This window comes from Scatophagus argus, chromosome 9 (genome assembly GCF_020382885.2).
Source record: "Scatophagus argus isolate fScaArg1 chromosome 9, fScaArg1.pri, whole genome shotgun sequence".
Taxonomy (NCBI): domain Eukaryota; kingdom Metazoa; phylum Chordata; class Actinopteri; family Scatophagidae; genus Scatophagus; species Scatophagus argus.
The window spans coordinates 23,008,809-23,022,414 of NC_058501.1; the positions used below are offsets into that span (position 1 = coordinate 23,008,809).

The following is a 13,606-nucleotide window of genomic DNA, read 5'->3' on the forward strand; positions in this document are numbered from 1 at the left end:
TTAAAACCACAGTGTGCCTGCTGTTGTTAAAAAAACCCCTCTGCAACAACAGCGAGGCTGAGGTATCATTCTTGATGTGTGCCATCCGCTGACAAAGATGAGTGGCTTTTTTTAGCTGCAGCGAGCTCGTTTGCAAGCTCAACTCAGGGAATTGTGTCTCCGTCTGCCGGGGAGCTTTGTGGCACTCTGGGGACTGAAAAGATTGCAACAAGAAAGAGCGACAGTGAGACTGGGAGGGAGGCGGCAAGAAAGGGAGTAAAACTGAGAGCGAAGGAGCAGCTTGGATGGTCTCAGCATCAACAAAGAAAAAAAAAAGTGTGCTTTACCCCATAATAATCTGTGCTCGTATATTATGTACATACACCCTGGGATGCCTGCATGCCACTGTGAAAGCAGCAGCAGGGATTGTGTGTCACGTCTCGCAGTGTAACAGCTCAAAGACAGGAGATGGAGGGTGGGCTGGTTGAGAATGTGGGGCAGCAGCAACGCAGGCAACACAACAAATCTAAATGAAATATGGAAACGCTGACAAACTCTTTTCAGTTTATTGAAATTGTCTCTACCATAAAATGTGAAAGAGTTGCCTCTGCGACATAATATGGAGGTGTGATATCCTCGCAGGTTAGCTCGGGAACGCTGCCAGCAAAAATCTTTGAGTAGACTTGGAAATCTTTCTGTTTGATATTTCTATAACAAGAACAAGCATTAATTAGTGACAATGTGAACACAGCAGGACTGAATCTGCTGCTCAGCTCTGCTTTACTGAGCTTCATAGGGAGTTTCAGCCTCTGGTTTGGTGTCACAGCGTCGCCATCTTGGTTTTTTGAAAGGAAATGTCATGACCATATTTGGAGGAAAAGGTGGAGCTGGGGAGGACAGCCTGCTCAGAATACACTGTGGTAGCAACTGTAACACAAGGTAGCTGCACCCTAAAGCCCACCCTGTTTTATCATCTATTTTACTCTAAATGAGGGCATAATTTACAAAATAAACATCATGCTGTGCTGAAGAAGACTTGAAACTAGCGACTGAGACCATAAACTCATTAGGAAGCTGTCTACTGAGGCCATAAATCAGCTGAGAAATAGACTCAGTTTCTAATAAGTTCACTATCCATTAGAGACAATGCAGGTTTAATGCACTTCCACACTGGTGAAACCCAGAAGCTCCGTCCTCTTGTTATACCGTCTATGGTTTCAGCTCATTGTTTAGCTGTACTGTCTGTCAGTAAACAACTGTTTACTGACACATCCACCCTCAGCAGCCAGCAGTCAGAGAGAGCAGCTGTGATCAAGACTCGGAAAGAGTTCTCTCTATGTGACCATGATCATTAGCACAAGTTTGATAAAACCTTGCCATGTGGCCAATCATCTCATGCCAACAAACAGAGGTGATAAAGCTGCAGAAAACAGTCACTTACTGATTGCTCACTCTGAAAGGAAGGCTGTGTTTGCAGCGATGTTCACAGCAGAGGTTTTAAGACTCCATTTCAACAGCCGTATTCAGGCTGATGATTTGGTTGAAGTTGAGAAATTTTCATCCTGACAAACCCTTGGCAGCAGCCCAAAACCCACCTGCTCCATCCAAAATACAAGACACGTACAGCGCTGTCATTCTGACAAGACTCTGCCGCAAACGCTTTCATGACCTTACAGAGAGAAGGGAATCAGCCGAAACTCAGCTGAGGCGCAGCTGAACACTGTGGCTTCATGAAGACAGCGCATCACTTTACCCCCCGTCATCATTTCCTTTACCTGTGATGTTGTAGAAGTAGTTGAAGCAGTTGAGGTTCAGGCTGCAGGGCTCTTTGTCGGTCGTGTCTGGACATTGCCTCCCGACGCTGGGAGACCGAAGGGTGTACGCCGCCCGCACTCGACTGTTGGTTCTGGTACACGGCTGAAATGGAGAGTTTCTGTTAAATACTGGAGCGATAAGAACTGAACACAGACTTACAGTATCTGTGAGACTGACGTCCATATCTTAACAGCGTTAATTTTCCACTTTGGGGTTATTTGCTAGAATATTGGGTGACTTCTCATGTCAAGACATTCTCCTACAGTCTGCATATGGCTTGTTCAGGAAGAGATGTTGTATCAATGCACTTCTAAAAATAAATAAATCCTGCCATTCCCAGAATGTGGAATTAGATTTTTCAAGCAGGAAATGACAGGGAGGCTGAAATGGATACTCTGCTGGAATGGCAACCCACCACATTGTACACGGTCATTGCTCGTGGAGAAGAGAGCTGGGAGAAAATCACGGCCCTTTGAATGACTCCATCGCTGGCACCATGAATAAAACATGCAAGAGGCCCCGCTGGTGCCACTGCAGACTCCAATTCGAGACTGGAATTGTGGGAAGTCTGTACGTCAAGCACTTTGGGAGAGAATGGGGTGTGATTAACATTGGCCAGCGTGCTGCTGTGAGAACAGCAGGTGAAACCGGAGCAGTTCAAATGGCTTTTTACCCTGAATCGAAGGCATCAGGGCCAAAGGAGCTGAACAGGATGTTCTCACATCCTACATATTCTCGCAAAAGGGAGAAGGAAGACCGCGTTTGTGCTGTAGCTTGTAGGTGTGTGCTTTGCTGCTGTGATGAAATCAGGGAAAATCAAACTCTGTTAGGTGAAGTTTTAATATTTTGCAGTGAGTTGGAAAAGGACTCTCAGCTTATGATGTAGAGGGAGATAAATTCTCAAGTTCTACTCATTTTACCAGCAATATTCTGGCTAAACAATGCAGGGTTTTCCTGAAAAACAAACAAACAAAAAACAACGCATCGACTCATACAAAAATAATCCCTTTCCATCATTACTTATGACCCATTAGAAGTGTGCAGGGGCGTTTCTATCAGCAGACAGCGCCTGTATTATAATTTGACTGGGACATTTCTGGGGATAAACAACTGTGGAGAAAGAGAGCTGATCGTTGGCTTTTATTCCCAGGTGTGCTGTTGTTCTGGGCAGGTGGCAGTGTGATGACCTGGAACTGACACTCAATAATCACCTAAACTTCTCCAGCATCACTTCCTGGCCTGTTTACACACACGTAACCAAGATATTCTGCATAGGATGCTTTTAAACAGACATTTATGAGCTAAATGATTGGCAGCATTAAGTATCTTACCATAAGAATCACTATTGATCTGTGGACGTAAGGAATTATCTTCAACAAACTATTTTCGCCAGTTTCATGTTTGCCACCACATCACTGCTGATGAGCGTGTGTCAGAAAAATACATTTGGAAACCTGCTCCGGATTCTCAGAGTCTTTATCATAAATCATCTTCCTTCCCTGTTGAATGCACAGTGAGTACAGTGTAATATGTGTGATATATAAGCTATTTTTCTCCTGCTCCCAGTTCATATATCTTTTTTATTCCTCCTTGGTGGACTAGAAATAACCTGTTGACAAAGATTCATACGCTTCTCACAATAACACAGAGCAGCTACGCTTTGAATTCCTTGAGCCTCAGAGAAAATATTTCTGACAAGAAAAAGATATCAAGATAAATCTCAGTGGGCTTCGCAGAAATCTGACATTCCCATATCTGCTCTGTACCAGACAGCTGAGCCGCTGCTTTCTGATCTGGGTTCGGCTCTCACCAGGCTGCAGCGGCTCCAGGGGCCCCAGTCGTTGAGCACGCAGTCCTCGGGGCAGGGCAGCCGGCTCTCCCTGGCCCCCAGGGGCATCTCCTCCGGGTCACACAGGTAGTCCTCCACAGACTCGGACGGCCCGTCTACAGTGTTCAGCATGCACCTGCGGGATTTGTTGAGAAACACTGAGTCTGACCTTAATTTAGCAATGCTGCTGTTTGAAAAGCAGCTACATAAGAGTGAAGTAATTGATGACCTGTGAGTCTCTCACACAGTGGGGTTCAGGTTGAGCGAGGAGAAGACTGAAATACATGGGGGGTCAATGTAAACACACACAGCAGCAGGATGAACACGGACCGGCTGAATTTAAGTTATTATTTCGATGGACGAGTTACTGTTATATACTGTTATTATTACCATTATTACTGTTTTTTTCATTTTCACCTGTCTTTCCTAAACTTTAAGCAATTTTCTTCCCAGATTACAGCTTTTTATATCGCAGCAGACAAGATAAAGAGGAGCCGAGACTGCCTCCATTTGCACTGATAATTTCACCTGCTCTGAAGTGCAGAAACTCAGCTGAGGTCATTAGTTTTTAATCACTGTGATTCTCCATCAGCTATCTAAGCACTGAACCAGCAACAATCACGAACAGGCATTAGACCTGATCAATACAAGTCTTATTAATGTTGATATCTTGTCCACCGGTGACGTCCCAGCGTCTTGTTATTGTGTATGTGTGTGTGTTTGAACCCACTGTTTTTACAGGTCTGGGACGTTTGGCTCTGTATGCCTCAGGAACCATCTAATTACAGCCTTATGAATCTAATACAGTCTAATTACAGTGTGTGTGTGTGTGCGTGTGTGTTGGCATGTGCAGAGTGTAAATAAAGAAGTTCCACCTGAAAGAATCTGACAGCATGTCGGTTGCAGACTGTCAGCTAAACCGCATTAGTCCAGCCCATACAGGCTCCTTTACATGTTACTCTTCCAACTTCACACAAAGTCGTCAGATTAAAGCCACGATGAACACAAATTACCACGTCAGCTTCACTGGAGCTCTGACAGCTCGCAAGTGCTGTTCATCTACACATTTACAGATTTACTAATTAATAATAATGATAAAAATAATAATAAATGAAATACTAATAAAAAGCGTCATCACAAAAGTATTTTAACACTGAGCAGGTGATTAATGATGCCTCATCATTCCAGCACTAACACACGCTGCATTTCATGATCATTTATCAAGTATATGTGATAATGTGCTGTTTACAAACAGTATGGGCAGACAGCGTGATGGATACCTGACTTTCCTGGTCTGGACACCTTCGCCACAGTTCTCCTTCAGGTCCACGTTGCTGACTTTCCACACGCTCCACGGCTCGGCCACCCACACATACTGATTACAGTCGCTCTGACACGGAACCACCTCGTACACCTGAGGACGGAAGAACTTTAGTTTTCTTTTTTAAATAAGATACAGCGACAAGTTAAAGGTATCAGATTGACAGTTTTACTTGGAAAAGTTCTTACACCAGAGACGGCTCGACGAGTTGGGCTCGTCGACTGCAGATAATGACCACCACAGTCATGAAAAAAGTGGCCTCTACAATCAATATTTCGCCTCAGCCATGAAAGTTTGTCAGTAAAGCTCTGCCTAATGCGCAGTGAATTTTTTTGGCTCAGCTCTCCGAGGTTTAACTCAGACAACCAGATTATTTCTGCCCTCGGAGCAGCTTTGCCTCTGAGAAATGTCTGCATAAATAAAACTCCAATCTGATAGTACCTTGTTTACTTACAGTAAGGATATTGTGACGGCGTACAGCTATCTGTCAGTGACCCACTGACATCTGTGACACTTAACATCTGCGACTACATTACAAATAGCTGAGGAGAGCCGCTCTTACCTGAGCCTGTGGCGGTGAGTCACATCCCGCGAGCATTGGGGTGGATTAAAAGCAGACAGATGGATTAATGAGCACATGCCAACTGTTCATACAGTGCACAACCTATGATTAATGCAACATTCGAGGGGGCATAATCAGGAAAGCCTCTGGTATAAATACCTGTGTGAACTTAGCAGACACACACACACACACACACTGCCAGGCATAGATCAACACAACCTTAATCTGCATCTGCTGATACCCAAGGGCCTGGAAAGTATTTCATTTTTGCAAATCATGAAAACCTTAAGGAATCGACTGGCACACGCTGGGGCATTAATATGGTGGATGGGATCCATTTATAGCACACACTGCTTTTTGCACTGTCGCTGCTCAGCAAAAAAATGAGCACAGCAATAATGAGGGGAAGGTAAAGGAAAGCTCTGCAGACTGATTATTCATTAATAATGAATTTCTTTGTCTCTCTCCAGTGTTGGATACTGTGTATCACACTTGTAATAAGTATAAATACATGGTAGCACAGCTCATAAATATTCAAGAATTCATGGCAAGCTGAAAGGCAGCTTTGGTTTTCTTCTCCATCTCCTGCACAGCCAAAACTTCAGACTCCGAAAGCGAGCAGGAGAAAGTTTCACCTGGTTGATGTGGTCCAGTTTGGGGCACGGCCGGCCGCCGTTGTAAGGTTTCTCTCGGAGCCACTTGGAGCGAACTTTGACTCCGCTGCCGCAGGACTTGCTGCAGCGTGACCAGTTGGACCATTCGCTGAGTTTACAGTCCGAGGGACAGGGGATGATGCACGCCTCCTCAATATAACCTGAGGGGAGGACAACAACGGAGGTGTTTTGCAGAAATCAGGCAGATTTTTATTGCGGCACTTCTGGTTTTTGGCTTGTGAGCTGTAAAGAAAAGGGATTATTGTTTGTGAGCCATGAGATGAATGCACACATCGGGAAAAATATCTCAAAAAACAATCCACACTTCATCCTTCATTTTATCACGAACATTTAAAAACAAAACATCTCGGCATAATGTGGTTTTCACTGGAGAGGAAGGGGAGGAGAAGTACAATGCTGCATTAAAGGGAAATACTGAAGTGAGGTACAAATACATTGAATCTGTATTTTGGTACAGCACTTGGTAAGTGTACTCAGTTATATTCCACTGGAAATAAAATCTCAGTTCCTTCCGCATCCCACCTGCAGCATCTCAGCATCTCAACCTCCAAGTTTGAATGGCTGCTTCTTGAATCTCTTGGAAGAGTCTTGTTTTCTTTATCTAGTATAAAAACTACACTTGTCCTAATTGCCAATGGTTAGTTTTGCTTTTCGAAGTTCAAAAACTCTTTAAATGTTCTGCTATGTGGAGAAACAGCCAGCTGCAGAAGCTGAGACCTCACAAACTAATCTAAATGCACCTATCGATTTTCAGCCCTCTGCAATGAAAACGCTGTCCACATTCAAAGGACCAATTTTACGGCCTGTTATACAAAAGTCTAAAAATCAGGCAAAGCAGTGGCTGGGCCTGGCAGCAAGCTTCATTATTTCAGTGTATTTTTCCTCAGCTCTCAGGGTCACGACAGAGTTAACGGGGATGGTTAGAAGTATCCTGACTCTGCTTGTTATTTGTTTTTCTGGACTTTCACCAACTGTGGGCTTCCTCTGTTTTCACCAGCACACACAAGTCAGGGTTCAGTCAGACATGCTGAAAGAGATTATTCTTCTGAAGCTTTGGCTTTGTACATCCTCCTTTTTTTTAGACAGAACCCAATATATTATTTGGTCTTATGTAACAGTGCTGGCCTGTAAATCTGTTTAGCCTTTGATTAAGAAAATCGATGAGGTGAATGAGCCGGGAAAGTGGAGTTTCTCAGCGGGCCCCTAACCACTTCCTCCTTCTGATGTGGGCCCTCACAGACTGCTTTGCATTTTGGTGAGAGACATGTGGTGCTACTTTGACGGATTTGCTGAAAACACACTTCCCATGATTTTAGATAGCTCGATTCAGAGGAATCCCACAGAGGCTATTCAGTCCTTACAAACCAATTTTGTTAAATTATATGGAAGCATTTTTCTCATTTCTTCAACCTGGGCAAAGTCTTGCTGAGCACACATGTTCCTCTGCAGCAAGACGATGCTTCACACTGAGCTGTAAAACAACAGCCATCCGCTGCGGACCACTGAGCTCTACTGGTACAAATGGGAGGACATCTGAAGAACAGACTGGTAGCTTTTCATATGTTTTATTTTGAACATCCTCTGCGGTGGCTCCAAGTGAGCAAGTGATGTCCCAGTGTCAAAACCCGCTCGTGTCAGGACAAGTTCAGATGAGAAATAAATGAAAACATCATGCTGGCTGCATCACTCTGTTGGTTTGTTCACGTAGCACAGATTCCCATGAAAAGCACATTGTGGACGCCGTCAAGGATGATCATGATCTGAAATCATCAAAACCGAGCAGTAAGCTTACCTACAGCTAACGAGACTTAAAAACAAAATAAAAAGCCTGTTTCATCCGGTCAGGACCGGAGTCCAAACAGCACTTTGGCACAAAGTAAAAGTGCAGTGACATAATGAGCATAACCACACACACACACACACACACACACACACACACACACACACACACACTTCTGCCTGACCTCCTTACACTCCGTTGCCCCTGAGCCCAGATCAGCATCTCAGCATCAACACCTTGCTGAGTTCAACATGGCCTCATGACCTTTGGCCTCCCACTGCAGGGTCTACATTCAAGTGCAGTCAATCGAACTCACTGACTTTAAGTTCACTCACAGTGCAAAAGCTGCAGCACCTCAGCCCGGGTTTCGCTTACAAACTTGTTAGGTGTCCTGCCAGGCTCTCAGGGAGGCATTTGGGCTGAGTCCAGGTAGAAGATAACTGCTGTTGTCTTTAGAAGTCAACTTGTAGCCTGGCACCAGTTCCTGCTGTAATTCCCAAAGCTGCTGTCACTGCAGTATGAAGCTTTCCTAACTGCCCAGCCAGCTCTTACACCTCCGAGTGATATTTGGGATATGCTTTGAAATGCCTCTGGGAGTCGACAGGCGTTATGAACCTGTACTTCACCACTCTTTCCAACACAGAAAAGCTGTGTTGTTGTTTTCCTTACACATGCAGGAACCCACTGGCTTTCCTAGCATGCTGGCACAAGGTTCAGACTTGAAGCAACATCTAAAGGATAAGCTGACAGAGAAGTAGAAGACGGCCGCACAATGCAAAGGCAAACATGCGTACCCCGTACAGTGAGCCATTTACTGCTTAATCATATTAGCACATTTGTTCAAGCTTTCTTGGCTACCAAGAAAACTCAGATGGTAAATTGTGACCATTTATTTCTGACCATCCAACGAGGAATAAAGTCCAGCTCAGTCCACTTGATGGGTGGTTGGCCCTTGAAGCTTCACTTTTGGAACTTTTGGGCTCCACGAATCCTCCAACATTACTGACTGATTTTCAACCGGTTACACCACCTGCACCACAGTCAACACCACGGCGGTGGGGACAGTCTAATCCCCGGGTGCTCTGCAAGTTCATTTTTCTGATTAGTTTGCTTTTAATTAGTTATTTGATGCTATGAAAAGGGGGAGAAACATCACGATTGACAGCTGAGTGTGGCTGCTGATTGGGTCAGACAGGCAAACGGGCAGGAAGCACCGCCTGGTCACCAGCACAGACTCTGGCTCCAAACGACGTCACCAGAAAATGATGGCACCACTCGTATCGGGGATATTCTGGCATCGCTTCTGTACAATGGGAGGAAGTAGAGAAGCGTCAGCACAGACTTTTGGCGTGTTCGTCATGGACCAGCAAATCTGTTTGCTGCAGTACTGCTCAAGTTCACAGGTCCTCAGCAAGATACTTGCCCTTAAACTTTTACCCTTTATGGCTTCCCGCAGGGACTTTATTCCCTCCTCCTTCATCACATCCTGCTAAGTCGAGGCCAACGGCCCCTGAGCTGTCCTGTAATATTAAGTCTTGGTAAAGGTCAAAGCGTCATGGGTCGCTTATAGTCATAAATATAAGAACTATATGAGTAATGTCACATATGGAGGACATATCAGGGCGCTTGTTACAAGACTTTCCATGACCTTTGGCACAAAGTTGATGGGAGATAAAGCAGGCACATTTTCCTTGATGCAGTTTTTGTGAGACAAGATTGAAAACACAACAATTCAGGCTCCATCTTAATGATGGCAGAACAGCACAGTTCCAGTCTTTGTTTTGAGCTGGTGAGTGTGTGGCTTGAGTCTCTACCCCCTCAGTCTCAATCTTGATTATATTGAACATGACAACACACTAATTAGATCTTCTTGTGGCTGACTGCAATCACTGCTGGGAACTAATAGAATCAGGAATTTGTCATTTGGATGTTACTCGCTTCTTGGGCTGCTGATTATTTGTCTCCCTGCAGTCAAAATCGACTTAAATCATTTATATGCTTAAAAAATATACGTAAAGCACAAGTTACTAACCTGCCTTTTGATATATTATTCTCTTCACATATTGTAGCGTTCTGCAGAAGAGAAGGAACTCATTTATGGAGAACAGCTCAGAACAGCCCTCGCAAAGGTTCAACGTTATCTTCGCTTATAATTTTTGCTTCCTCTCAAAGAGAAACGAGGCAGGCTGAAAAGTGAGCAGTACCACAAATCTTGGATCAATGTGCACTTTTAATGATAATCCTGTTTTTTTTTATTTTTTCTGTCGATGGCTGTGGAATATAGAGATAACAGTGGCAGAGTTTGTCTGATCGCCATCATAGCCGAGGGCATTGTGTCAGCTGCAGAGTCGCGGAAGGACCACGTCTCCTCCTCTATCAAGATTAAAAGCGATGATGGCTGAGATGGAGAGAATGGCACAGAAAATGAAGGAGGGAGTGGCAGGCAGAACGGGAGGGGAAAGAACGACTGAATGAGGAGGATAAAAGAGGGAGATTTAATGATATCTTTGAGACTCACATGTACGACCGCCAAGCTGCGTGAATGTGTTTTTGTTTTTGTGTGCACCTCAAGGAACGTTTCTTTATTCTGAGCTCAATGATGCTTGAAGATGAATGCATGGATGCACACAGACACACACACACACACACACACACACACTCGCAGACAATCACATAGGTGTAAAAATACACAGAAGCTTGACAAACACACACAAGCACATCCTTACGACGTGCTCTTGTCACACCCACACTCAGATTAACTGACGCATATCTGAATCTGTGACTCACAGAAGGAGACTAAAACCATGTTTATATATGCACCACACTGATGTATTCATTTGAACATCTCCCGCATTCTATTTCACAGCAATTTCACAACGAGTTTCTGAGCCCGGATTCTTTGCTTGAAGTATTTTGGATCTGAGATAAGACCTTACAACGAGGAGACAAATGATTCTGACAGGAGTGTGCCAGAAAAAGGCCTCCTTATGTGAACGTCGGCATTCAGAACGAGTCGCTCGCCTCCATGGGAGGGGCTTTCGCACAGACACAAACTAAATCCTTCGCTTCGGGTGAATATTCAGCAGAACAAAAAAGTTATTCTTGCATCTACAGCAATCCGATGTGCCTCGGTGTATTTCTCACCTGGCCACGGCTGGAAAGGGGAAAAAACCCATCTGATTTGCTACATAACATGCAACACCTCACAACACTTGTGTGCTTTCATGCAGATTTCTGTCAGAGCCGCTTCCATCCTCAGGGGTCACAGGCCAAACTTAAAGGATGAGCTGAGCTGCTACATCGGCATGCAGTAGGCGTTTCGTGTCTCTGCTACTCAGGACAATCCACAGAACACACACACGCACACACACACACACACACAGCTTTCATTGGGACTATTTGTTTAATACAGGAAAGTAGTTCTGAGGAAAACTAATTCATAATGAGCTATCAAACACGGTCTGTCAGGGGTGGAGGGAGGGCGTGGCTCTTTGCTAAGTGACACCCATCTTTCACCAGTTTGGACTTGTTTTTCTCCTTTGTTGCTAAATTAATAAATTGAATAAATTACTCTCTGCGTGACCTAATTCATCTCACAGTGTGTGAGTGTGTGCTGTGTGGGTTTATTTCAAGCACAGGGCTGCAGCTCCTTGAGAATCATTTTGATCAAACAGAGTCTAAAGTGCCTTTCACACTCAGATCCTGCAATACATCTGCAGAGAGGACTCGCCATTACGCCGTCTTCGCTTTTATACACCAAACGAAACAACGGCGGCATAACGCTGCCACAGTGTGTGATTTCAGACAGCACGTCACTGTTGCTGATGCTAAAGAGGCGTGACGTGTAGCAACGTGCGTGTCGTCCTGCCGTCTCACACAGTATGTATGTTTTAAACAGAACGGCGAGGAGGAACAACAGCGCGTCATTCCTGCCTCGAACAGGCTGTGCAGAGGAAGCTTACATCTCATCACGTTTTCTTTTTCAGTGAGCAAAAAAATGTCTCAGCGAGTCTTTAACAACTTAATATGTGAAATATGAATAACTCAGTCATGACCCATGAATTTCTGTTCACAGAAAGTATAAATTACACTGTGATAATTACTGATCGTGATACTGAGCTCAGGTGATGCTGCTGAGGTTTGGGATTAAATACCCCAAAATCATCAGTATGATGCCAGAATGCATTGGATGTAAACGAATGTTAATATTAACAGTTTATTTTTTCAATGCTGCAGTGGTGGCTTGCAGGGGGGCTTGTCAAATCCTGAACAGATAAAAACTAAAACTACGGGCATGGCTGTGTGCATTCCTAGAGACGCAGCTGTTTGTAATTTTGGTGATACAACCCTTTAACAAACCAACAAGCCCTGTGATTAAACCTCAGCCGTGACACACACACACACACACACACACACACACGTGACCTCACCGTGGCTGTTGCAGCGTGAAGTCTCCACCAGCCTGTTGTCCTGGTCGTAGCACACCATGGCCTGGTAGCGGTAGCCCTGTCCACACTCCTTGATGTCTCCCTGAGGCTTCATGCCCAGGACGCTCTCCACTCGGCCTCCCTCGGGCAGGATGCAGTCTGACCAGTTCCCCACCGGCTGGGCGTTGTACTTGTCACAGGGGCAGTACTGGGTCTCACTCAAAGGGTACATTTGCGTGTTCTTGCACTTGTCTTTCTTCTTGCTCCTCCCTGAGGACAGCAGAGGGACAGTGATGAGAAGGACAGCCTTGGGAGAAGTGACTTCACATGTCTGTTTGTGTTGGTGGATTTCTGTCTCTCTTAAGCTGAAGTGCCTTCGAGTCTCATGGTAGTCCAGCACATGCTTGTGTACTCGCTGGAAAAGGCTGGATGACACAAGACTTGCTGTCCCTCACGTGGGATTCATGCATGGAGGACAGCAACTCGTGACGATAGATTGCGCTGGTGAAACTGTTTCGAGCAGAGTGCTCCTTTACTGTAACAGCTTGATGTTTTTTATCCTCAGACACGTCAAGCATCGTTAATCACAGATCATCGTGCAAAAAAAACATCTTTTCATGTGGCCGTCTATCTTCCTATGAGCTGTTTCCCATGCAAATAAGGAGACGATGGCTTTCTTTACCTGCAGGTGAAGACGTGGCGGTTTGGCTGTGAATCAGCTGATGTGACTCTAAATCAGTTTTTTGCATTTAATTAATTTCAGCTGAGGTTTGCAAAGTTTAGCCTGCATGAGAACCGCAGCTGGTTGTTGCTAATTGCATCTAAGCAACAAAGTGCTGTGCCGGATCCCAAAATCTGTCTATAAAGGTAGACGGCAGAAAAGCAGACATTTTGCTCGAAAACAATCATCCACTTTTACTGCCCAATTGAAGAAAACTGCATTTTTGTTGTCTTTGTATTTTTTCGATTGAGAAAATGTTACCAGGATCAAGATGAGGGTACAGACGACCCTAAAACTTGAAGCTATTCTTCTAACAAGTAAAGGTGAGGGATGGGCCAACATTTCAAATTGCTGCCAACTCTTCTCAAACACAGCTGACGTACTCTGGATAAGCTCAAAATCCACAGCATCTTAAAGGTAAGAACAATTAAACCACTTCTTCAAAGAGCGTTTATATGCAATACTTGACCTTTCTGCTCTTTAACCCTGTGGTGAAATG

General features: G+C 44.6%; 1 protein-coding gene across 5 annotated transcripts in view; it reads right to left on the reverse strand.

The window, feature by feature from the left end:
* LOC124064510 (thrombospondin type-1 domain-containing protein 7A) overlaps nt 1-13,606 on the reverse strand; it is a 126,724-nt gene that overhangs the window by 26,806 nt on the left and 86,312 nt on the right. For all 5 annotated transcript variants that reach the window (XR_006844270.1, XR_006844269.1, XM_046399053.1 and 2 more), the window contains 5 exons: nt 12,390-12,656; nt 6,140-6,319; nt 4,903-5,041; nt 3,605-3,758; nt 1,755-1,896 (listed from right to left, as the gene is read on the reverse strand). Coding sequence is in view for 3 of the 5 variants with exons in the window: in XM_046399053.1 (XP_046255009.1) it covers nt 1,755-1,896; nt 3,605-3,758; nt 4,903-5,041; nt 6,140-6,319; nt 12,390-12,656 (882 nt within the window). In the remaining 2 variants the exon portion in view is untranslated. The remainder of the gene's footprint in view (nt 1-1,754; nt 1,897-3,604; nt 3,759-4,902; nt 5,042-6,139; nt 6,320-12,389; nt 12,657-13,606) is intronic.